This window comes from Lytechinus pictus, chromosome 3, assembly GCF_037042905.1.
Source record: "Lytechinus pictus isolate F3 Inbred chromosome 3, Lp3.0, whole genome shotgun sequence".
Classification (NCBI taxonomy): Eukaryota; Metazoa; Echinodermata; class Echinoidea; order Temnopleuroida; family Toxopneustidae; genus Lytechinus; species Lytechinus pictus.
Window position 1 is genome coordinate 17,062,847 of NC_087247.1, and position 27,977 is coordinate 17,090,823.

The window sequence follows — 27,977 nt, forward strand, 5'->3', positions numbered from 1 at the left end:
TACCAAAATGTATTTTCTACTTTTGAGCCACCGTACTATGAAAACAACGTACATTCGAGAGAAAAAAAGAAGCAAATATTTCACGGACTTCGTGTTGTAAAATGCTTATATTTCAAGGCTGGAAGTGACTACAAAAGTACAAGCCATAAGAAGATTTAATCCAGGTTGTGTTAATCCATAATTTTAATTGATGATGGCTTGGAGTAGCAGCGCTCTCCACGTAGACGATGGTCTTGCTGAAGATTTTGCATCGAATCTGTCGGGTTTGGGAACTGAACTCGGCACTGGAGCATACAACATGAGGTGGGTGCACTTTGCATTGGTTTTCCGTTGCAAGCAATCAAGCGAGTGCCTCTTTCGTCCATAAACTTAAGGCGACCGCACACCTTACGATTGGTCTGCGACCCGATTTCAGAATAAAATGTAATAGAATTTGATGCTAATATTGAGACTTGGAATATCTTACTGTGTAATGTTCGAAATCATCGTACGAATACCTATGTTCAAATATGTGACTATGCTATCATCCTTCTTACTCTTAGTCTTAAAATAAAAGCGAATTTAATATCTAGTCGTAATGACGTCATACATAGCAATCGTACGATTGGCTACGATTTGAAACTAATTTGGCCTTTACTCAAAAATAAAGGCTTGCAATCTTTCAAAATGGTTATATTAGTATTCTTTCAATTAATATTAAGCTCAAATAAAATAATATGTCCCATTAAAATTTTCAGAAAATGAGCAAATTGCGATTTGTTCCAAAATCGGATCGCGAGCAGTCATAAGGTGTGCGGTGGCCTTAACTCGCTCTGCACGATTACCTAGCCTGGGTTTATCTCAATTTAGTGGAGTAACTACAGGCAGGGAGTGCAAGCTGCCCCCAGGCGGATTTCACCGGGGGAAGAAATGGGAAAAATAGAGAAAAGGAAGAAAGAAGAGTGAAATGGAAAGAAAGAAAGAGAGAGAAAGAAAAGAAGGAAGGAAGAAAGAAAGAGGGAGGGGGAAAAAGGAAAGGGAAATGGAAAAAGTGAAAAGGACAGAAAGAAAATAGACCTAAGTTAGGGAAAATGGAAGGAAAGCAGGAAAAGGAAGAAACGAACAAGACTGAGAAAGTACAGAAATATAGTAGCAAGAGAGGGATAAATGGAAAGATATGACTCAATGGCACGGGCAAGAATGGCGGGAAAATTGGAGAAAGAGGCGAAAAGAAACGGGAAATGAAGGTAGAGCCAAAAGTAGACCAAAAGCTTCGGTCTCTGTAACCCAGGGACAGGACTCGTCCATGTAATACTAGTCAAACATATACTCTCCAAAATGGGGTAGAATGTGGTCGCAATAGCACTCCAAATAAAAGGGGGAAAAATAAATTATGCACTTACCTCGATTATATGGATGAAGGTCTTTCGTGAGACAGAATTCCTGACATCGAGGCACAAACTGGACCCTCAAAAAAAGGAAAAGTTAGACGTCAATGTCGCGTTTGTTTTGGTATCGATCGGCCATTTTGTTTTCAATTATGATAGAAGGAGAACGAACGAGACAGAACTTTTCCTTTTTTTGAGAGTCCAGTTTGTGCCTCGATGTCAGGAATTCTGTGTCACGATAGACCTTCATCCATATAATCAAGGTAAGTGCATAATTTATTTGTTCCCCTTATATTTGGAGTGATATTGCGACCACATTCTACCCCATTTTGGAGATTATATGTTTGACTAGTATTACACGGACGAGTACTGGGCTCCGGTCTCTGTTATTGGTTGTTCCGCTGAACTCCATTGGCTCCACTCACCAATTACAGAGACTGAAGTTCTAATTCGATCTGTACAGGGACTCAATGGCCATACCTGTATACGTTAATAAGTTCGGATAAACCAGGAGTTTTTTTATATATTTTTATGAAATAGACAAAAATCGATGAGCCCCGTCGGGGGATTTTGCATTGTTAACCCCCTAATAGCGGCTGCATGATCGCGAGCCGTCTGTGTACGAGGATAAATTTTAAAAAAATTAAAATGTTTAAAAAAACTCCTCGAAACAGACGGCTGCCAGCCAAAAGCTGAATTGAAAAATCAGAATATGAAGAAAAGGGACAAGCAAAAAAGAAAAGAACTTAATAAGATGGCTGGGCTGCTGAGGATTGAAAAATGAAAAGAACGGGAAGAAATGTGGTTGGCGTCTATTATAAGCTTGCTGAATTGCAATCACGACAGAAAAATTCTTAGCCAAGGGCTAGTTATATCCCCCTATGTCCTAACCTACATGTATAAGCAAAGCTTTATGATGGCTAGATTTACCGTAAAAAGCCTCTTAATGTTTACTTTGGCTAAATATCCAAAGCTTCTATCACATAATTAGAATTTCATTTCAAAATCACTTTAAAAGGCCAATTTTTTCTGGCTCGTTTCGCTTGCTGGTGACTTTTTACAAATTTTACCTCATTTTCTATGTTGTGCTTCCTCAAAATATTTAGTTTATTATGCGCAACTGCTTTGAAGTTGTGTTGTGTATGTACCCGCGGTTTGATAAAAAAAAGGAGCCATCTGCAATGACAGTTCCAGGGGCTTCGCCCCGGACCAGTGACAGGGTGACAGCACCAAGGGAGAAGCACGGGGGGCCTCCCCACATGTTCCCCCCCTCCCAGAAATTTTGAAAAATAAAAACAAATGTATTGTAAATGTTGTCATAACCATCCTACTAAAGAGCTCTGCAAAGTGCTCAAAAACAGCCTTTTCTTTCTTTAAATTTTGAAAATTTTCTCATCCATTCACTGTTAGCTCCCTTCAATTTTTGTCAACATAAATCTTTCAGGTCATTAGGTCTATATAAAATTCAAAATTTCACTCACACTATGCACTCACAGTAACTGTTGACTGAGATAAGTAAAGTATATGTTCACATGGGGCTTAAAAATGCAGTGTTCAAGTCAATATGATTCTTGCAATTAGAGTTTTCATTATTGGTTTTAGCGAGATACACATCCTGCGTATTCATAATTTTCATAAATCAAACATTTTTAGCTCGTACTACGCGCTTGCATCAATTGTTTAGTTAGATAGCCATCCAGATCCAGTTCATGATAACAAGATATGCCTAGAATGTCCAGTTATCATCTCAGGATATCAAATTTTCAGCTCGCGCTTCGCACTCGCATTATTTATTTTTAGAGATATCATCTTCATGACCAAATGATGCAAATAGCTAGTCATTAACAGTTCCCTTTTCAAGTCAGTAGTGCCTACATTGAAAAAAATAGCTCACGCTTCTTGCCCTAGGTTAAAAATCCTGGTGCATCCACTGCCCCGGACCCGATCTGTGTAGCATTGGCCCCCAAACGTTCTACAACCAAGAACAAAAAAGAAAAGATGAAAGGGCAGGGAAGGGAAGGGAAGGGAGTTGTAAGATAAGATGTTATTTTATGAATACCTTGTGAAAATCAAGCTCAAACTTTTTGCTGCGCGCGCCATGCTGTGCCCCCTCTTTTTGTACTTATCACGCATTGAGCTTTGCCCTAATGCTCGGGCACAATCATAAATTCTTTTTCATACCATGATATGACCGGGAAATTTTTGGCTCTTGACCCCCCTGGCCACCGACCCCTGTTATGCCCCTGGTATATCTTGTAAATTATATTTAAAGTATATTCCAGGTACCGATTTAGTACAATGTAACATGAAAGAAACTTCAATGATATTTAATGAAAAATTATCATTCTGAAATCACTCCATGCAATAGAATAAGACTTTGTCTTTAGTCTGCATATTTGGAGCTTGGACTCTTAGAGAAGTTTTTTAAATAATTTTTTATGGGGGGGGGGGGGGCTTTTTAGGTTTATCCATCATAATAGATTCACATATAGCTAGATATCTCACACATAGTGCAGTGTGAGGGACCTATCACCTATGCCGCCCTAGGCATTGTATGATATTATTCCCCTAAAAACAGGGTCACTCAGGGTTCTCATTTTTGTCTCACCTGCATAGCAGAGTGAGACTATAGGCGCCGCTTTTCCGACGGCGGCGGCGTCAACACCAAATCTTAACCAAAGGTTAAGTTTTTGAAATGACAGCATAACTTAGAAATATATGGACCTAGTTCATGAAACTTGGACATAAGGTTAATCAAGTATCACTGAACATCCTGCATGAGTTTCACGTCACATGACCAAGGTCAAAGGTCATTTAGGGTCAATGAACTTTGGCCGAATGGGGGTATCTGTTGAATTACCATCATAACTTTGAAAGTTTATGGATCTGATTCATGAAACTTGGACATTATAGTAATCAAGTATCACTAAACATCCTGTGCAAGTTTCAGGTCACATGATTAAGGTCAAAGTTCATTTAGGATCAATGAACTTTGGCCAAATTGGGGGTATTTGTTGATTTACCATCATAACTTTGAAAGTATATTGATCTAGTTCATAAAACTTGGACATAAGAGTAATCAAGTATCACTGAACATCCTGTGCACATTTCAGGTCACATGACCAAGGTCAAAGGTCAATGAACTTTGGCCATAATGGGGGTATCTGTTGAATTACCATCATAACTTTGAATGTTTATGGATCTGACTCATGAAACTTGGACATCAGAGTAATCAAGTATCACTGAACATCTTGTGCGGGTTATAGTAGTTCTCAAAGTCAGCACTGCTGCTATATTGAATCGCATGATGCAGGTGAGACCGCTAGAGGCATTCCACTTGTTTGATAGATTCTAATCCTTATTTTGTAAAATTTTACCTAGGGCTAGGTGATTTTGATCTTGATACTGATTTTGATACTTCTAGATTAGAGTCTATATTGTAATTATTTTCAATACTTCAATGATTCTTAGGCATTTATTTTTATGAAAATTTTTGTATTACTTGAATCAAGAATTAAATTTTGGATATACTCTAGATGTAGGTTCCCTGTATAGGGAGAAAGAAGTCAGTGGAGCAGTAGTTCGAATAGTGAAGGCTGAAGCAAGATGCAGTCCAGCAGAACAACCGGAGAAACAGAAATGGCGCTAATTAATACAATTTCGCGCCGGCCAACTTTGAGCAAATTTTCCCATCAGTAACTGTTTGCAAATGTCATAGCAAGTCTCTCAATCACATTTCAAGGTCAATAATATGCCCGCCCCTTTTCCGAATATAGCAAACAGCTGTATTTCGGCTCCACATCATCAAGGTCATTGTGAAATTCTCATTTAGACATCGCTTCGCTTGGCCTGCTTGGCTTTGCCATAGTTTTGATATGGAATGAAGTTAGTGACCAAACGGCAGCTCTCCTGATTGTTCACTGCATGTGCACATGAATTTAGTCACTAACTTCAGTCTATATCACTCATTCAGTGAACGAAGTTATGTCCTCTGTTACTACTCCCTGTGTGGTGAAATAAGGTTGGCAATGTTTGGCTTATTTTCTCTTGTTCTTGTGGCCAAATGCTTGATTTTTTTACTCTGTCAGTTTCCATTACAACTATTCATCATGTAACTTGGCTCTTAAGTGAATTAAATTGTTTTAATTATTATTTTTTTCTGAATTAGAAATAGAGATTATTCAATGACTATTTTCTTGCAATTTTACCTTCCACCAATAGAGGGCCTACACAAAAATATGCTCAAAATTCAAGTTTTTGGTGCTTTGGTGAATACAAAAATGATTCCCAAGTTACTAATGAAAAATAAGTCACAACTGTATGGAAATGAGTATTTTTGGTTTTATAAAAGTGATATTTTAATGAATTTTAAATGTGTGTTGTATACTGCCATAGACCTACATGTAGATTCCCCACAGTCAAGGTGGTTGCAGTGAACAAGTGGTCTATATCAAAATTACGGCACATCAAAGCGAAGCGATGTTTGACTGAGAATTTGAATGATGATGCCAAGATCGAAGCCGAAATACAGCTGTTCCTATTGGGAAAAGCGGTGGTCATATTGACCTTGAAATGTGACTGAGAGACTTGCTATGACATTTGCAAACAGTTACTGATGGGAAAATTTGCTTTAAGTTGGCCAGTGGAAACTGCATTAGCACCCAGAAACTGAAGCTTTTGGTTTATTGCATCGATTGTTCAATAAAAAATTTAGCTCACTCCCTGCTCTGGGGCAGAGCATATAAAAGCACGATGTTAATTGTCAATGGACTGATACTTAGCTAGATAATCAGAATACTGCATGGTTTTAATTGTTGGTTGGCTGGTGATAGGGCCCAATGATTTGCATGATCATTTTCCATGACAAAAGCTAAGAAAGATAATTGCATACCATCTCAGTTTTTCTCCCAGTAGGCCTACCTAAAAATGTACAAAAAAAGTAAAAATGTTCAGTTATCATTTATTTTGCCAAGTTTGATTTTATCATCTTGCCAGCAGAAACTGTCTGCATTCAGTTATTTTTTATTCATAATTTATTTATTTACTTATTCATTTATTTATTATTATTATTATTATTTTGTTTATTTATTTTCTCATTTTTTATTTATTATTTATTTCATTGTTTTATTTATATATTTTTTTCATTTTTTTTTTTTTTGGGGGGGGGTGTGATTGATATGCAAAGAAGTACCGGAGTAACATCTTGTTCATAGCAGGGCATTTTCACGGTAACTGACAATACACGGCACAATGTTTTCACACCTTTCATTGTGTGTATCTCTAAAACAACAAATTATGGGAGTTTGCTTTTGATAGAGTTAATAAAGTGAACCTTGCTGTATACTCTGATACTAAGTTTTCCTATGTAACCACATTTTTTTACGCATCAGCAAGCAAAATTGTGACGGTAACTGACATTACGCAAAAGGACATGCAATTTCAGGGTGTTCATTAAAATTGAAATATCTCATGTCCCTGACTAGATAGAGTAATAATTTGAATATGTAAATATACCTCTGTTACTAGGTTAAGATGTGTCAAAATATTAAAAAATTCGTTTTTGTCTTTTGGGGACTATGATAATTTTTCCACAACCATGCTGGTAACTGACATTACACTTACCGGTAATTTGCCATAGAGATAACACATGGAAGTCAAATGTGTGGAATCATTGCATTGTATCTTCTGTGCAGGGCTTCACATGAAAGTGAGCTTGATGTGGAAGTATACTCGAGTTTTTAGGAACATTTCAATGAAAAACTTTTTTCTTTTTCTTAATTCCTTTCTTTGATTTGAACATTTTTATCATTACTTGTCGGTAACTGACAATACACATTAACATTTACCAGTGCTATATGATTTTCAAAGGCATAATTTTCTTGGTACTTATATGTAAGGCTTTTTAAAATCATAAAAGTTTCATAATACTTCACATTTTTAATTATCAAAAGATAAGAAATGTATGTTTAACTTACTCGGGGGGGGGGGGGGTGGGGTCATAGCAGCTACATGTTTTCCTATAGTAATTTAATATTGCATTGACTGTACACATGGATTTTTCTGACTATACACCCATAATATATTTATCAGTTCTATATTGACTTTTTAAACCTTTTCCTTCTCCAACCTCCCCCTCCTCTCAAAAAAGGCAAAAATGAATAAGGGTCTTCTCCCCTAGGCTACATGTACCCCTCCCCCGAATCTCATGCAGCCATGTAGTTTTATTGATTTCTATTCTGGTCAGTGCAAGCAATGCTTGTTCATATCTGTCGGATTTCAATTCTCTTCATAATTTGTTTAATTATTTTCTTTGCTAATTTCTTTTATAAGCTGTCAACAAAAAATAAACTCCAGCTTCTAAACTGAAACTGAACTATTTGTAAATTAGAAAAAAACACCACAGTTTTAGTAGATCCATGCAACATTGATCAGAACTGTCAAATTTCACTTTTCATCTATACTTGTAAACCAAAAACAAAATTGTAACACACATCCACACTACTAACAGGTATAAAAACCAAGAATTTACTTTTAGCGAGGCAATGGTCAAAAGAATCCTAGAAACTAAAAAAGGGACCCTGGAAATCCCCTTCATCACAATGTTAAGCTTTAAAAATGTTGCAGATTTAGGCAATAGGTTGGGAAAAGTACCCCCTACCCCCCCCCCCCCCCCCGAAAACCAAACAAAAAATTGTCTGATACAAACAATTAGGTACTTGGTAAGTGCATGTACAAAACAATTTCATAGTAATTTTTTTTTGCACGATGGGAATGCAACTTCCTTCATAATTTCATATAGTATTCCTTGTGAACTATACCTTTTAAAAGTCAATAGCAAGCTCCTTCTGGTGTGACTTTTAAAGTGAAAGACTTAAATAACAAATATACAATATTTCTTCACCATAAAATTTACCACATATTTGCATTTCAATATTGGTAACCAACGTTTTATCATGGTAACTGACAGTACATCTCGGTAACTGACATTAAATTTTCCACATGGTAACTGACATAACATATATTTAATGGTACCCTATGGCTTCATTGTTAATTGTTAATCTTTAATTTTGGTGTAGAAGGGAGGGGTGTTACCTAGAGAGGAAATCTACCAAGTTTCATATAATATATCCTCTTTTCCAGGAAATGAGGGAAAAAGTTCATGTTTTCGGTAACTGACATTACATACCATATCACATACTTCATCAATGTTTTTTTATCAGATGAATGAATTACTGGTGTTTCTTTCTGTGGGATTTTAAAAAGTGTTATAAAAGCAAGCTAAATCACAGGCGAAAACATCATGATCAAACCTGTTCTTTAAAAATCTGTCAAAACAAAATATGTATCAATATACTATTTTCAACACATCCATACTTTGGCAGCCATTTTGAAATAAAAATGGCTGCCAGAGTCGGAAAAAAATTTTGTCTCAGAAACTTCAGGTCTTGTTTTATTAAAAAACATAAAGCATTTTACATGAATATCAACTTGATTTTTTTGCCTCTGTGTCCATCTGTGGTGAAAATGCCCAGCAAATGATAGTACCCTCCAATGCCTCCTGGCTACAGTGGAATATGTGGCCCAGGGTGTTTGTATTAACACTTTGGCCTCATAATCATGTATTATCCTATGATGTTGTAATCACATTCTTATTTCTTCCTTTCTCCAGTGAAGTGTTGGCCCTGCCTATGTTCAAGCAAGAAGAAATTGAAGGGTAAGTGGTAGAATTGAGGGAAAACTATTATAAAGAATCCCTTGAGTACCCTCTCATCCAATGTACAAGTTTACGATATAATGTTCTCCTGTTCAGTTTATAGTAACCTCTGTGAGCTGAAATAAGGGTTAGCAATGTTTTCCTCTTGATCAAGAGGATAAATGCTTGGTTTTCCGGCACAGACAGTTTCTACTAGTTATTTATAATATGCCTTGGCCAGTTTCCCCAAAACTTAATTTAATTCCGTAAATTATTATGATTTTGTTTTAGAATTAAAAAGAGAGTTTTGTGAGCTACATCTTTTACTTTCCAATAGTGGGTCTCACTCAAATTTACAGTTTTTTAGTGCTCTGTTGAAGAACAAAAAATAATTTTGAACACAATATTACTATGCAAACAGGTATTCTGGCTGCTCTGGGTAAATTATATAAATGTTGATAACTGTTAGTAGCTAAATTATGGTCATTGTCTTAGTAACATTAGGTTTTATGAAATGTGTTACCCTCTGGGAAATAATAAAAAACTGACTTTGTCTCTTCTCTTAAAAAAAATAAAATTATATTATGAAGATGCACATGGGTGATTAAGATAAATGCATTTTTTTAAAATTTCATATTATATATTGCAGTTCCAAAGTTTTTCTTCAAATCAGTGTACTTTGAAAATTAAAATTAATGAACAATACATGTAGTTTTTCACAGTTTGAAAGTTTTATAACCAATTAATGAGTTACAATCATGATTTATTGATTCAGTTTAAAATGTAAGGCCTGCATCTTGGTTTTTCTGATTCTAGGACAAATTAGCAAATCCTGGGGATATGATTTATACCCCAGGCGTCCTTGGTATTTCATGCGTAGTTTCATGGATTACCTATGGTTGTGTGCACTATCTGAACATGAAGTCCACACGCCTTTTTCAGAAGTAGTTACAATCAAACACAACTTTTTTTCAACCAATCAGAAGGGCACATTCAAAAGTAGTGTTTTATATTTTTTGGTTCTATTTGCATTCAAAAGCAACTCTTCTCCAATTGGTCCCAGATCATATCACACACAATCAGGAATGGAAGTGTAAGTTTTCATACTCAAGCCATTGTAAACACCCATCTGGTGTAATTTTGGTTTCCAACTTTTGCACACTTTGATTTCCCTCACTCGCCCATAATGGCAACCGAGATGCCTGTCCATATTGGCATCATAATTATGTGTGTATATCCTTTTTAATATATGGATTTGACTTGTGATAATTTTTTTTTTACTTTTTGTTGTTGTCATTATTAGAAGAGGTACAGATCTACCTACCACTCTTGAGAAGGCATTTGGTGCTTTCTCTTCCATCCATGCTGCAGCAGCTGCTGAAGAAGAGGACCAGTCAAGGTAGGATTGGCAATATAATGATAATGATGATGATGATGATGGTGATGATGATGGTGATGGTTATGATGATGATGATAATGATATACCACATGTATGAGGTAGATTAGTAGTGGAATAATGTACCTTCATTTGAAAGAGCTTATTTCCAGTAAGAGAAAATCATCGTCCCAAAAGTAGAATTTCAGTCTGTTATTGTGTATCTTGGTGTTCCATTTTGATTTAAGTTACTAATAATGGGAGGTTGAAAGGGACAGAGATATAATGTACTTAATAGAGGGAAATCTCCTCACACCCTTAAAGTATTTTTTTAAACTATTTTTTCAGTTTCCAGGTTATTTTAAATGCAGCCACATCACCTTTCACTAAAGTGAACGAAGACACCTTAACTTACCTCAACCAAGGCCAGTCCTATGAACTTAAAATCAGAAGGCTAGGAGCTAAGGATTTTGAAGGCAAATTATTTAAGGTAAGAATGCAGTGAAGTCTTTCCACAAGTTTGGTCTGCATACTAAGTGTGTTTGGTGGACACCAGTAGGCTACCATATATACAATTTCGTAATTTTTTTTTAAAATAGAAACTATGAAACTGCATGAAATCTGTGGTATTTAGCTACCTGGTTTAAGAAGTGAATGTTCGTATTTCATCAAGTTTTGTTGAAGTTAATTGCCATAATCAGACTTGTAGGACCTATGTAAATATCCCAATGCTACTCGGACACCATGTCCATGTAGCAATGGCAGTAAAATTCACCAAAATTCCCAGTAAAATTTGTTGTCTCAATACAAATTTTTTTTTTTTATGTATAATGTAATAATGAAAAAAATAAACCAGGGTAGTGTTTCATGAAAGGAAAACATCTGACAAGTCTTGTTTATCTGACAGTTGACATAGGAACTGAGTGTCTCAGCCAATCAAAATCAAGGAAAGTTGTCAGATCTGACAACCTATCAGATGAAAAATGTTGATGAAACACTCCCCAGAGCTTTAAAAGCGAGCCACTGACAATTTTCGACCAGAATGGGTAAAATGTTACAGACAGAACTTCTAATTGATCTTGTGCATCTCTTCCTTTCATTCTTTTTTTGCAGAGTGTAGTTCGAGTACTATTTCATGATAAGAGGTTGCAGTACACCGAACATGCCCAGATTGATGGGTGGAAGACAAACCGACCTGGAGAGAGAATATTAAGAATAGATCTTCCGCTTTCATACAACATTGTCAAATACAACACTGCCTCACAGAACATCAATGAAGTAGAGTTTTTCTGGGATCCCTCATCAACAGTTGGTGTTTTCCTTCAGGTTAGAAACTGTAAATAGACTTCCCATACAAATTTAGATTATTTTTTTAATAGGAGAGATCTGGGGAAACGTTTGTAGGTGTGGGTTGTTTCGGCATTCCAGGAGCCCGCAACACAAAGCTTATCAATCTTGTATAGTGTTTTATATGATTGAATGTACACAATGTTCAATGCAATTTACAATGAGCCCTGTGATCAACCAGTTTGTGTTCCTGGGCCTAGATGGGACTGATGATGGTAGAGGTATCTCAGTGTCGCTTTAATACTTCAGCCTGTATCAAACTGTTGCTTGGTTTAGGAAAATTGAAAAATGTCATGAAAATAAACCCTGAAATTTCTGAGGGAATCCTGGAATTGGAGTTATAATATTCCATCATTTAGGAGAACTTCCATAAGCCATCAACTTATATAGCACAAACAAATGTTGAATTTTTCATGCGAGATCATATAGTATGGAAAAAAAGAAATGATGCACTGAGTGTGTTAATATATTCCCTTTATCTGGATATAAAATTAGCCAAAAAGCCAAAAATATCAGTGTAAAATATGAAATGTATGTACAAAAATTATTTTAGGCCAGTCATTTGCTTAAATTTTCTATTGTTTTTTTTTTTAACACAGACATTGCCTCATTTTTCCATATATTCAAAGGAATTGTGACAATATCATTCCCATATTCATTACAAATTATTTTACTATGTTTAATTTTTGATGGTGGTTTTGGTAAAGGCTCTTTGAGCTCCATTGTCAAAACATGACACAAAGGCCTGTTGCCTTCTCGCCTTACTTCTTCTTACGCCTAGGTATCAAGTCAAGTATTTCATTTAGCCCTTTGTAAGTTATACATGACTAGGACATGTTCATGGGTCCTAAATCAGAATCTCAATCATTCGATTCCTAATCATTTTGATGTCCAATCATTTTGATATCCATGAGCTAAAGTCTTACTCCTTACTTTATATTTAATTACATGCTGTTTACAAGAGTCTGAATGCATTTGTCAAGAGTTGATGAAGGTTGTTGGAAAAATAAAGAGGCACTTTGTTATAACTCCTGATTAAACTTGGGTTATCTGACTTATTTAGCACATGAACAGGTCACCAGTTTAATCAAACACTCCTTGGATGCATTATTATTCCTTCACAGATTCACTGTATAAGTTCTGAGTTCACAGCCAAGAAGCATGGGGGAGAGAAAGGAGTTATATTTAGGATACAGGTTGATTCATATTATGTTGATGATGATGGTACAGAGAAGCCTTTACATGCTGCCAGCTGCCAAGTCAAGGTCTTCAAGGTACATTATATCTGTAATATGATATGTATATTTTTGATTTATATTGCATCGTTTCTAGCACTAATCTCAATAACCTCTTTATCGCTAGTCCTGTCGATAATCACATCTTTTGCCACTTAGCGATTATCTCTCGTTGTCGATAATACCCGCTATGCAGGGACAGCATGACGAAAAACCTCCATTTGAGAACACTATACCCCAGTTTTTCTCAATCAATTCTCTTCTCCAAGTACGACAAACCCTACTGCCCCAAGCAAGCAATGTTAGTATCAAAACACCTGTTTCTTGACCTCGGTCCGAAGATAACACAACAGCCCGAGCGCGGTCTCTGCAAAGCATGCTGCCATTTTTTATTCACTTACTTTCCTTATTTCGAGGTTGATTTTCTTCGTTCGAAATTGAAAATGGACTAACATTGAATTTCTGAATACAATATGCCTTTGAAAACATGATTGAATATCGAATACAATAATTTCATTCCGAAGGTCCTTCTACAGGCAGAGAAGTCTTACGTAATAGCACAGCTGTTGTTTATCATTTCGTCCTTGGCTCAACGCTCATAATCTGGCCTGTGGAGGTGAAATTGAGACAGCGGGGATTACCTGGCCAAGCGGGGTTGATTGGGCGGGTGTTTCATAAAGCTGTTTGTAAGTTAAGAGCGACTGGTGATCCTGTCTTGCGGTAAATGGTACACACTATTGGCGATGATCACCAGTCGTTCTTAAAGTCGCTCTTAACTTACGAACAGCTTTATGAAACGGCCCCCAGGGCTTGGAAATGATTTTTTAGATTTCAAACACAAATTGGGGTCTAATACCGCAGTTTGCAATCTGAACTGCGGTCTTTCTCCAAACGGGGGTTTGGCGTAATGAGTGATTTTCCGCTACCGCGGAAAATGGACGGAATTTGCAGAAACAGCCTTTTAAAACAGAAAGTGGCTTTTCAAACGGAAAATCACAGAAAAGATATTTTTCTTAAAAACACTGCCCTGTGTTTCTGAATGTGTAACAACACAAAATCCAAAATGGGGGATAGATGATAGTCATTGACTGCTCAGAACGATGTCCAAAAAGCCCCCTAATCATCGATAAAATTTCATCCAACCCTAAAATAATGCTTATAACGTGAAACGTGAGGATGTATTAATGCTAAATATGTTTTTTACAATATGTTATGTACTCGTTAAAATTCGATGAACGCACATTTTAAGGCGTTGTTGGTACAGTGGCAGATACAAATTTTGTCCAGCGCGAGTATTGTGACATCGCTAATCAAAGCAATGCATATTTATTTTCTATGTAACAGACGGAATTGTCACCTATTAATAAAATGTTCTCTTATTTCTCCTTATTTATTATTTTAGCCAAAAGGTGCAGACCGGAAACATAAAACGGACAGAGAGAAGATGGAAAAGAAAACAGACAAGCACAAATACCAGCCGTCCTATGATTGCACAGTTCTTACAGAGGTGGGTAGACATTTATATCTCTCCTGTGTAACAGAATTGGGATGTGTGCTTGATTTTTCTGTCCAAAATTTTTTGAAGTCATTATTAGTATGAACTTAACCTAAGGTGGAATTCATTTCAATCAGATTTGATGCGTGACAGAATAAAGGGACTAAGGGAGAGAGTTGGGAAATTAAAAACAAAAACATTTGAGAGCAAGGGTCTGAGACTAAGTCTTGTGAAGACAAACATGATGGTGAGTTGGATGGAGGGGAAGTTTTAGTGGCATTTGCAGAGATGCCAAGTTCAAGGTCCAGCGATGCATTAGATTTTCCATGACTCTGTATGGGGATAGGCTGTGATACAGGCGTGAGAAAGAGATTGAGGGAGGGGTGAGCTAGACTCCAAAAGGTGGGAGTCTCGCGTCTAAAGCATGGAACTTGATAAATCTGCATTTGTAGGAAGATGGTACAAGCAGATTCAGTGTGGTGTGAAGAATTTGGGAAGTGAATTTGTAAGAGATGCAATAAGATAGATAGGATGACAACAAGCTTGGCAAGAGATTTCTTCATGAAAGATGCCATACAAGAGTTGGAGGAATGAGAGAAGTTATGTGATGGAGAAGTGGAATTTGTAGAGGAGGTTTTGTGCCTAGGGTATAGTATGTGGTTCATGGATGTGAGACTGCTGTGATAGCTCCAGGAGCAATGTTTGGGTGGGTGGAGGTTAGGGAATGTGAAGAGTTAGATTTCCTTTGAAGACAAGAGGAATGGTGTATAAGAGTTGTGTGAGATCGGTGATGCTGCATAGGAGTGAGACATGGTGTTTGAGTAAACATGAGATGGTGATTTTGAAGAGGACAGAGAGAGAGAGAGAGCAATGATGAGCAATACTTGGTGTGAAGTTGATGCATAGGAAGATGACGGGGGACTTGATGCAGATTTGGGTATGGAAGATGTAGTGTACCGGGTGACAAAGGCAAATGGGGGTCCATTGGTATGGGTGTGTGCTGAGGGATGACATGCATATGAGGGGATAGCACAATTAGTCATGGAAGGAGTTCTCAATTTTCTTGCTTGAATTCATGGGTCCGAAATTCTACATCACTTGTCATGTTCTTTGCTCCTCTCCAATGAAATATTGCTTCCTCAAGGCAGTGGCCTAGGATGAAGAATCATAGTTATAAATAAAAAAATATAGTGGCATTGACATAGAGAGCAACAAATTCTTCCACCAATACCATCAAGCCCTACTTATTTGATGTTATCAAACCATGACCAGGCCAATAATGATATGACAAATTGTAATCCTTTTGATTGAAAAGTCATAGTTTTCATGTTAATCTTAGAATTCCATTCTTGATTATATATTGGTAATCCATTTACTACAAAGCCAAGATAAGCATCTGTTCTGCCTAACATATTCCCCATTTTATTTGCCAGTCGCCGGTGTCTATACCGCAGCCTTCCAATATAACCGGTATCCAGAACCCAAGCCCTGGTCTATCATATCAGAATGAGAGTGGGAGGAGGAGTTTCTCATCATTAGAACAATGCTACTCACCGTTGGACAATACCTACTCATCCATAGAACAGAGCTTTGTAACTAGTACTCCAAACAGGTGCGATGCTTTCACACTTCTGTAACTATGAGTTGCAACTCTACCTATTCTTACCACGAAAAAAAAATACTGCCGGTATTAGCAGCGATTGTTAGAATTTTCATTATTGATTTTGAACATTGTAATTATCATTGTTTGTTTGGTGTCACCGGTACCTGGTAGGTGAATAGCGAACTGAATCACTATGACCGGCAGGTCTCTCCACCCGATATAACAGATTTAGGGGGGGTTGTAGGTGGACCACTCCCCCGGGGTTTCCCCCTGCTCTTGTATGACTAGTGAAGTGGGTACTTTAATGCGCAAAGTTGGTGACTCTACTCCATTTCACATCCACCCCGAGGGACATATTTACACACTTCGACAGTGTTTCTCTAGATATTTTATATTGAGACATTTAGAGTGGTCTATTCATATCTCTACATTATTTTAGATAACAGAATTAAATTTTGGTTAATCAAAAATAAAAATTAATAAATTAAATATGTGACAAATGATTCTGGTACAAAATGTGTGATTGCTGAGAAGTGAGCAAAAATAATAAGAATGGAGTTTCAGGCAGTTAGCTGCATGGGTCTTTTTCCAAGCAATAGTAATACACTGTCCTGCATGTTTGAGATCTTCCGGGTTCTCAGTTTCATCTTTAGATTTCATGATTTCACAAAATAAGGTTTATGCAAATGTACCAGATCTAGAGCTACAATTATGTGATGATTACAATTAAACTTGGCTCGTTCATTTGTAATGAAATCATTGTTTGCTGCAACTTTATTTTAACTTAAAAATCTGTTATTATTTTGTTTCTACTAGATCTCCTGCTCCATCAAACAACCATGTTCTTTCACCTGAAGTATCAAATGCAGAATCACCATCAGTAAGTAGAACTTGTTAGCATCATCATTTTCTCTGTAATTATCCTATTGAGTTTGTGCCCTCATGTATTTATTACAGAAAAAAAAAGAAACCAATTGATTCTCTTACACTGATGATTTGAGCTCTGATTTTGTAAATACTAAACATTTCAACACATTTTTTGTTGATTCACAATTACCGGTATTTCTGATATGTAATCCTGAAAATAGATGCAGAAATTCAAAGAATAATACTAACGTTTCAAACGCTGATGCTCTTCTCTCATCTATCTCTCCTGTCAATTCCAACTCAATATCTTCCATTTTTATTTCTCATTAACTTCTCCTCATTCTGTCATCCTTTTCAGGACTAACCACATGTTTAAGCCTCTTATGCTTTATCTTTACCACCATGCACATACATCATTCAGTTCATCCATTGCAGAATGGATTTAGGCTTTGCAATGTGCCACTAGATACACATCTAATCATGTATTACACTGTCTTTTTTTATGTTTTTGTTCCTATCTGCTTGATTGATCAAATAGCCGTTATATCCACACTACACAGCAGCTCAGACACAAGAATGGCTGAAGCAACATAGATTTGATAATTATTGTAAACCCTTCCAGAATTTCTCAGGTAAGCACTGAATAACTTTGTTCGATGTTGCACCTGTAAGGGAATACCTAATTTGATTAGGTGTTTGTTTTATCTCCGGAAATTTTTTTCTCCAAGATATTCGAAATTTTAGAGAAGGGGCACAAAAAATTGTCTTAAGCTGAGGATTTTTGGTATGCATGCACTTGTTCTTTTGTCAAAATTCAATCTAGAAAGGGATTTAGTAACATTGTGGAGGTTTCCAAAAAGCCTTAATGTGGTGCCCTAAATGGTACATGATGTCAGTACATGCAATATTGTTTCAAGAGGAAACCTTGAAAAATTATTTCATAATTAGCACTGCATGCTTCGCAATCTGTAGCCTACAGTGTTATCTTAAGGGTCCATAGGGACTTAAATGACTACTGTCATCACTATCGCTGCAATTATGCAACAGATTAGCTATAAGACTCGGGTGATTCTTTTCTCACCTTTTGCAATTAAAAGGAAAGTAAAGCCATTTTAATGGAAACATTTGCTTATGTAATGCTGATTTCTGTCATGCTGTAGCATAATTATCTACATGTATGTTGTAACCTTAATATAATATGTGAAGTACTTTTCCACCATACAAGGCAAAATAGTTTCCTACATGGAGAATGGTAAATGTATGAATATGTTTCATTGAATTTAAGATTGAATACCAATATATGTAAATTTTTTCAATTTTTTCTTGTATTTTTTTAAGGTGCTGATTTACTGAGACTAGCAAAGGAAGATTTAATTCGTATCTTGGGTCCAGCTGATGGTATTCGACTCAACAATGCCTTACAAGAAAGGTCATTTAAAAAATTAATTTTCCATAGACTAGTAAAGCTGATTTTCCATAATTAGTTTATTCATTGTCATATGACAGATTTTGATGAGTGATCTCATTTCATTGGCCTCGTACTCATAAATTTTCTTAATAAGCAAATAATCGCGGTTGGTGAAGATAATGGGCAAAATACTACCTTCAAGGTAAGCTGGATGTTTGCTTCAGAAAGAGAGCATTATCATTCAGCTTGTGAAAGAGATAATAGTTTGCCTTGTCACCTTAAATTAAGAGGTACTTTATATTCCACATCTGAAACCACTATAATGGAAGAAGCCATTATTTATACTTCTCTACAAGAATGATTAGTGTAATGCATATCACTGAAGTCTTTCCTCATTGTACTGGTAGTGCATACATGTGAATTGTAAACACATCTTGTTCTTCCATTAGCAAGGTGAATGTGATATCACAAAGGATTTTATAAGAATCTGATTAATCACCTAAGAATGTGCTTCAGTCATCCTAAGGTAATGGATAATGTTAAGTTTGGTTTTTGAAACAGCCCCAAGTTCTTAAAAAAAGGAAAGAGAAAGTTCTGTCTTGACAACCCTGTTTACTCATTTTTAAAAATATCTGTTAATTATTTGAAATTCTGGAACATGAAGTCTTTTTGAAGTACATTTTGATGGTAGTACATGTTTATTAAGATTTTTTGTTGTTGTTGTGACAGGTTTTAATTCTGAAAATCAATCTTAAACTGCTTGTTTCCTTTGATGATAATAAGTTTTTATTTTTTTGTCCCACAGACATATCAGACCAAGATTAACAATGTACGTCTGTCAAGATAGAGAACAAGGTATCATACTTTTACTTATGTATTCAGAATTTTTCATTCAAATGGCAATATTTGTGGTATTTGGCTGATTCCACTAGAGACATAATTATTACCAACATTTTGAGAGTTTGTTTGCCTGTTTTGTATTAGTTGACTTCCTGTTTTACAATTTATTATATGAAAGTATGCCTGTTCTATCATGAGAACTCTTTAATCCTAATAATTTTGTATTTATTGTATAAATCTTGATAATGAATTTACTAGACAATGGTAACACTTTCAAAAAATAAAAATGTCATATGAAATCAAACATGCATTGTCCCAATAATGAATGTGACTTTGGAATTCTTGTTTGTATTGATAATTATAAATCATAGATATGATTCTGTCAATTATTAGATGGTTCTTTACTCCAATATATAATATGACACATGCGCTTATTCATGTTGCCCTTTTCTGGGTCTCTCAGCATTTCCAAGTTGTCAGTTGCCGTTTGCTGCACTGCAACTATGCCAGGACTAAATGTGATGATATGATGACAATCCACTTTAATTTGAAAGAATTTCTCTCAAAATCATTGCTCTCTCAGGCTACAGGATATTGCATATTTGTTATTTGATTATCACCAGAAGTAAAAGACAAAGACACAACAGTATAACAAAAACTTTCACATCCCACTTTTTAGCTATCACTATCAGAAAAAAAAAGAAAATATTAGTTTGGGTAGACATTTATATGACACTTTCCTGTGAATCTGGTAAGGTGTATTGTAGTGATGTCTGTATTTTATGACATTTCAAGGCAGATTTCTGTTCTGAAACCCATCTAAACTTCAATATATCATCAAGTTTCAGTGTCTCAATATCATTGTCATATCGTGCTGCCCTATTGCTCTCTGTCTCTATTTGCCTTTGGCTTCGGTTTCATTCATTAATTTCTTTCCCCTATTTGTTTTTCAGTATACCATGCCATGTACCTTGAGAGACCGTTGGTATCAGAATTGAAAGCCAAATTAGCAGCACTATATCATGTTGATAGCGAACACATCTCAAGAATTCTCAAGCAAGGAGTTGGAGGAATCAGAGTTTTAGTTAGTGATGAGGTCAGTATGACACCGATAAGGCAAAATTAAAAAGATTTTTTTCTAGGATGGAGTCTACTAAGGCAGATTATTGTGTGTTTACATGGGGGATTTGACACCATTTGTATAGAAACTATCCAGAGAAGAACAATATTAATGACCAGGGGCCCGTTGCAGAAAGAGTTGCGTTTAAACGCAAGTCAAAAAATCAATCGCAAGTCCCAAATGCGCGCTGTTGATTGGTTGAAAATCAAGTTGCGCATGATTTTTAGAGTTGCGATTGATTGCAACTCTTTCTGCAACGGGCCCCAGCAGTTGTTATGTAATGCCAATGGAAATTGCCTTTTGGTATAGTCATGAAATCCCAAGGCTGAACAAACATAGCTAAATAATTTCTCAATGGTACATTTTCTTTTCTGTCAAATTTTCTTGGGCACTTGGCTCAATGGGTTAATGGTATATCTTCACCAAACCTACATGTATCAACTTTAACCTAACCTAGCAACAAACATGAGCCATGCATTCATCATTTACTCGAAGGTATGCATGACATGTGAGATTATTTAGTTAACAAGTCAAGGTATGACCTAGCAACAATCATGAATCCTGCATTATTTTAGGTTTAGAATCTCACCATTATTAAAGAAAATTCCTGAAGGTGATTGAAATGAAGAAAAAAACAGATGGTAGCTTGCTAACATTTTAGCCATTGTAGGCTTAACATTTGAATACCTTTTGTAAACTGATCATTCAAATGTACATGACACTTATGGATATATAATGAGACCTTTTTATGAATGCATGATAAAAGATACCCACCTCCTCTCTGCCTATTGGATTATATCACTAAAGTCTATTGTCAAACAAAATGTATATGCATGAGAATTTGGAAAATAAACCATGGCGTGGAAATTTCTTCACTAACTATCAAAAAGTTTGCTCTTGCATTTGCTGGGGTATATAAGAAAGGCCTTGCTTGTTTATAGGCTGGAGGCAGTGAGCAAGCAAGGCCAGTGTACAGTGACACAAATAACAGAATATGTGACTAGTCATGTGATGATGATGTCATTACATAATGATTTGACTACATCAACATAACAATAAACATGCACAACACAAGACTCTACAACATACCATAACCCCAAGCTAACCTTTATGCTGTGTGCTGGCCTTGTTTATTATCTATTTAAGTCAGCCTTTTTTCGGCTGGCATGAATAGGTGAAGCTAGTGGGCTGCGTTTTCAACACAAAAGTAATTTATGCTAATTAGATTTGAATCAAAGTCTCATGTTTATAGTGCATATATACTTTGAAATGTTATCTTAAGATTTAATGGAAAAGGGACTTTTAAAATGATCAGTGACACTGATGAAGTAGGTCCACATTTTAATTTCTACCATATTTCATTGCATGGTTCAAACCCTACTATTCTCTGTCTAGCAAGAAGAGATGGAGTATCTCTGGTCTCTTAAGGACATGAAAATTATAAGTCGCTATGTCAATAGTGTCATGGATGAAATGGTTAACTGAAATTGGATGAATGTGATAGCAGGATAATTTGTCAAAGTTATTTTGGAGTTTGGATAAGAATCAGCCCAACCTGTAAACATACAAAACAAGAGTGATTCATTCGTTTAAAGAATAGGAGTCACAGCATATTTCCCATAAATGACTGTACATAATATCTTGACAAAAAAGGGAGTTTTCTTTCCCTGTTTGATGTAATGTATACTAGAAATTTCCCAAAAAAGGAGCAACTCCTTTTAACCCTTATACTCCAGGGGTATTTTAAAGCTTGTTATTACAGGGGAGGGGCCATTATGACCCCCCCCCTGAGATCTTGGCCAGGGGTCGCCTGATTTCCTGAGAATTCTGCACAAGGTTCTAGAATTATGTAAACTCCAATGTCGTATAGCTAAATTTACGAAAGTCCCTATATTTTTTTCTTTAAATTGATTAATTTAGACAAGAAATCATAGATTTTGGTTTTTCTCTCTAAATACCTCCTTCATCAAGTCCTGAAAGAAAAAGAATAGGTTGTGGTAATTATTTCGTATGTATTTTATTATTTTTTCAATTTTCTTTATATGTATTTGTTTTTGTCAAGCGTTTTTAGATGTGTGCGTGTGTGGTAATTATTTACACTATTCGAAATAATGATTATACTTTTATGTAAATACTTTTCCGTATTTACATAAATTGGAAAAGCTTCTGATTTTGTCCATAGGGTTATACACAGTCATATAGAGAAATAGTGAAATTTCATTGACATGTGTTCGGTAAACGTAATCTGACACCCGCACGGTAGGTCCGATCACCAAAAATTTGGTATCAAACTGTGCGGGAAGGAATAGAGAAAAAAGTCATGAAATTTTGTTTCGAAATATTGAGGCGTTAGGAAGTAGCGACAAAAATTTGACAGGGGGTATTATGGCTATTATAGCTATTATGGCTATGGTATTAGGGTTAAAAAGGAGTAGTTGGCAGGCCTGAAGAATTGATATGTTTCTTTGATCAACAAATCGAGTATACTATTCTCAAATGAATGGATTTGTTATGTTTTTCTTTACACAAATAACAAATAATTCTATTATAATCATACTCCAGAAAGTTACACTTTATGATCATCATTTTGTATTTTTCAGATGGTGCAAAACATCACAGATGAGAGCAACTTTTCACTAGAGGCAGTGAAAGGTATGTAGAATTAGAAGGGCCTGCTACTCACAACTCAACCCCCCCCCCTCCCCTTGCAAATCTCAAATGCACAGATCTGAAAGTCATGTTGCAATTGATTTTTTGAGATTGATTGCAGCTTTTTTGTAATGTGCCTTGAATGTAATTTCTGTTGTGTGCCCATAATGTGTGATACCTAGAAAATAGTGATGAAAATGATCCTCCTATTTCATCAGCTCATTGGTCGATCTCAAATGCAATGAATGTTCTGAAATGGGTACTTTTGGCTGAAAATAATCAGATCAACTTGTATATAAATAGAGAAATATTCCCAGAGTAAAATGTTGATAATTTCATCAAAATCTGATAACAATTTTAAAGTTTAGCAATTTTTTTTTTTAAACAGTTACATGCATGCTATCATGAATAGGTGGGTGTCATGTATCTACTTTCCTTTTTCTTTTTTATATTTCATACATGATTGTATGAAATATCACCCTAGAGAGTAGTGATTATCATTACTTATTAAATCATGGGTCGATCCATTTTTTTTTCATTCTTGGGAGAGCAATATCATATTTCATATTATAAAATGCAAAAGAATTTGGGGGATATCACATCATCAGCTTTGTCATTGCATATTCATAAAGACATGCATTTGACCGAAATGTTGTAACTTTGTTATTCCTTGTTTAATTTTGATGAAATGTTCATTGCATTGCTTGTCGGATTTAAAGTCATATTATTTTCAGCCAGGAGTACCCTTTAACCAAAAGGAGATTTGGCATGAAAGAGACCAACATTATCTCCAGTTGTCTGACTGCCATAAATAAATTTCCCTGCAAATATACATATGGCATTATTATTGATTCTACATTGGACTTTGGTTTTCATATGGTACTCTTGCTTGCTCAAATCTAAAAGTACATCTCTTAAATTTAGCCATTTCTGTTCAAATAGTTTATTATGATTACTAAATTAACATAAGTATATGTTAACTTCAAGATAGACACTGTTCTCACTACCGTCTTAAAACTGGATAGTTTAATGGAAACTAGTTTAACGTGTAATGAGAACGGTCGAAGCGGTCTTGGAAGCGATCTTCCAAACCGGTTCAGAAAATCATCTCGCAATACAGTTTTGAAGATCGCTTTGCCTTGTTAAAGCCCCATCACACTTATACCGAATCAAGCAGAATTGGCTGGAATGAAAGGACTATTGTTCGACCACCAATTGGTCATTTAAATCTACTTCGAACACCGTTCAAAAATGCCCCTCGAATGTTTCGAACATGACCAAAAACCTTCGGGACGGCCAAAAGAAATGACAAAAATATTTCGAATGCACTGAGAATGCAGTCAGAATATTTAGAATGCGCCTAGAATGTCCAAGAATGCAGCACGAATTATCAATCTAACTCCATTGCGGTTCATTTTGACAAGTGTATGATAATTCACCTGGTCAAGTTACTGAATTTCAACTCCAGTTTGGTGAATTCATAAGTTTCTCCCAAAAATTTCTAGATTTTTTGAATATTTCTTTAGTTCCAGCTTCTGCTTGATTCCTGCTGATTCCGAATAAGTGTGATAGGGGCTTAAGCTGGTTTTAGTGTAAGGACACAACCGTTCTTCGGGAAGCGATCTTCACATAATTCGAGCGCGCTACTCCACACACTGTGTGTAGAATGTCTACGCCGCGGTTCAAATCTCGCACAAAACATGTCACCCCACTGAGAGCATTCCCATAGCAACAAGACCACTTTACGTGAAGTGGGTTTGAAAACCACTTTCGGGTGATCAAATGGGAACGCTAGCAAAGCGATCTTCCAAACTGGTATCCTGAATCGGTTTCCAGTAAACTAGTTTTAGAAAGTATAATGAGAACAGTGTCAAAGGGTTCGCATTCCTATTGCATACTTTTGAATTACGTTCATCTGAGTACCTTTGTTTAACAAAGTAATTGGGCATTTCTTCTTTTTTTTACAGATCCCGATGGAAACACATATACAATAGTGATGAAGTGAAAACATCTCTGAAGAATAACAAATGAACTTATCTAGCAAAAGCGAAAGTCTTCATTCTGGAGTCTGAAATCCTTGGCAGTAATCTTCTTGGACTCTATCCAGCACTTCTACGATGCACAAGAGGAACGAGTTTGCATTGATACTTGTCATTAACACCTCCTCTGTGTATTGGTTGATGTATGCTATGTTCTCAAGTTTGTTGAGCAGCGTTTGAGTAGGAGGACAATTAAAGGGGAAATTCACCCCGACAATAAGTTGGTTTTACGTAATAACAGCAGAACAATTTGAGAAAAGTATTGGTGAATGTTTTGGTAGAAGAATAATGGAGATATGAATTTCTAAAATGTTGATTTTGTGATGTCAAAGATAAGAAGCTCCTCCATTCATATAATGTTAATTCCATAGGATGCCACTTTCTTTAAAAATTGATTTTTTTTATATAATTGTTGGGTGGATATATCATCAGGCACATCATTTCATATCCCCTACTAAAAGAAAAATATTTTCATTCATCATCTTCCATTAAAAACAATGGAATTTATTACATGGGGAGCTGCTCGCATATGACAACAAAATAAAACGGTTTAAAAATCCATAACTCAATTATTCATGGATGTTATTCAAATTTTCACCAATAGTTATCTCTAACTTTTCTGCTTTTATTAATCCAAACTTATCGTCCGGCTAAACGTCCCCTTTACTGGAGAGGTGCAGTTCTCCATATCAAATATCATCTTGAGCTTTTATTATATTTTACATGTGACCATGTTTCATTAAATGCTTTTTAGCGTATTGTTCATGCACTTTGATTTTCTTTTTCATACATGCTATGTAAGGAAGGAGTTGTGACAGATCGTACATTATCATTACAGCTTTAATATACAGTGGCAAACATACAGTTATAGCAGACTCCTTTTACTATCAATTTTTTTTTTCTTGGGCCCTTTTCCACACAACTGTTTTTGTTTCATGGTGAAATGATTGCTACCTTGTGCAACAGGGTGCCAATTCTTCTGTGTAGTTTTTACGAGACAGGATTCACCTAGAATTAATGATACCCTAGTGGTTTACCCATGAGTTTCTGGTGACAAGGTTCCACTGTACAGTGGTAGTATACGATAGAATTAAACATGATTATGTGAATTGTTAATTTCACGAGGAGTCAAGTAAATACTTAAAAATCACATAATTTCAACTCCCAGTTTGGTACACAGTGCATCACCTTGTTGCTCAGGTTACACTGAAAAGATTCGCACTGCATAATTATCACAGTGATCATTTGTCAAAAACCATGTGTATGTTTGTGCTTCAGTATGATTTTAATTTGTATTTACATAGGATGAACAGGCTGTGGATTGGCAGTTTAGTTAGTAAACTCTGTTTGAGTTTGAAATTGAGATGTATAAAAGAAAACATTTGGAACCATACCGTGTTGCTGGTATATACAAATGGTTTGACTTATAACATCCAACACATTTATGGGAGAGGGAGGGCCTTTTCTTTTTTTTTGCATATTCTGGTCTGAAATAATGCTTTGAGTGAGATGATGAGTAGTCAAAATGAAGGCAGATAAGTAACTTTTATAAAGTTTCGCTTTACATTTTCAAGGGTTATTTTACGAATGACATAAATTCTTGTCTGGTGATGAAGTGCTTTGATGACTTTAGAGCATGTGTACTCGGTCATTTCCCTCATGGTTTTCTCATAAAAGATACCACTGTACAAAACCGTTTTCTTCATTATTTACTGTTCAGTTCAATGAGCATTTTTGTCTCACCTGCATAGCAGAGTGAGACTATAGGCGCCGCTTTTCCGACGGCGACGGCGGCGGTGGCGGCGTCAACACCAAATCTTAACCTGAGGTTAAGTTTTTGAAATGACAGCATAACTTAGAAAGTATATGGACCTAGTTCATGAAACTTATACATAAGGTTAATCAAGTATCACTGAACATCCTGCATGAGTTTCACGTCACATGACCAAGGTCAAAGGTCATTTAGGGTCAATGAACTTTGGCCGAATTGGGGTATTTGTTGAATTACAGCCATAAATTTGAAAGTGTGTTGGTCTAGTTCATAAAACTTTGACATAATAGTAATCAAGTATCACTGAACATCCTGTGCGAGTTTCAGGTCACATGATCAAGGTCAAAGAACTTTGGCCACGTTGGGGGTATTTGTTGAATTGCCATCATATCTCTATAAGTGTATTGGTCTAGTTCATAAAACGTGGAAATAAGAGTAACCAAGTATCACTGAACATCTTGTGCGAGTTATAGTAGTTTTCAAAATCAGCACTGCTGCTATATTGAATCGCGTGATGCAGGTGAGACGGCCAGAGGCATTCCACTTGTTCAACTTATGTTGGCCTAATGTGAGAAAAACTCCAATGGTTTTACATTCTGAAGTCATGCATAACTTTACAGAAATAGATAAATCATCATCTCTCGAGGAAACTTCAGTTGACCATGACACACTTAATGTTATATTGGACCTAGCTAAGGTACTGTAATCAAAGCTCATCAGCGATTTTATACATCAGTTTCAAATTTCAAATTTTTATCAGAGTAACACCTCTGCAAGGTTTGTTGATTAATCCTTTGCTTTGCCACTTTCAGATATAGCAGATTTTTACTTTATCTCATTTTATCATACCAATCTGCCTTTTATTTCCTCTAAATGTGCCTGTTACATCTCATATGTTTTTCCCCTTGTTGGATGTATTATGAACTTGTCTATCATTATTGATGTAATATTGTGTCGTTTCCCAACAATAGGTTTGCCCTACCCAAGGGCAAAGGCATTGATCATGGATGTTGGAATGAATGAAATGTTTTAGAACTTTGTACATATTTTTAAGAACCTGTACAGAAGATACAGATCATTTTGTTTGATCACATTCTATAGATTTTGAAGATATTCTGGTAAAGAGAAACAGAAGCTTAATTGATTCTGTGTCAAAGTGGTTTTGTGT

The 27,977-nt window shown here is 35.9% G+C and overlaps 1 protein-coding gene across 1 annotated transcript; it reads left to right on the forward strand.

Moving 5' to 3' along the window:
• Window positions 1-18: 18 nt before the first annotated feature.
• LOC129257716 (transcription factor CP2-like) lies at window positions 19-27,949 on the forward strand. Its single transcript, XM_054896107.2, has 15 exons — window positions 19-303; window positions 9,037-9,081; window positions 10,364-10,459; window positions 10,784-10,925; window positions 11,549-11,761; window positions 12,907-13,056; window positions 14,420-14,524; window positions 15,946-16,124; window positions 16,932-16,995; window positions 17,521-17,614; window positions 18,321-18,411; window positions 19,196-19,245; window positions 20,184-20,326; window positions 22,951-23,002; window positions 24,967-27,949. Exons 1-15 carry the CDS (start codon window positions 191-193, stop codon window positions 25,002-25,004), a joined length of 1,575 nt encoding a protein of 524 aa, XP_054752082.1. The 5' UTR covers window positions 19-190; the 3' UTR covers window positions 25,005-27,949.
• Window positions 27,950-27,977: the final 28 nt, after the last annotated feature.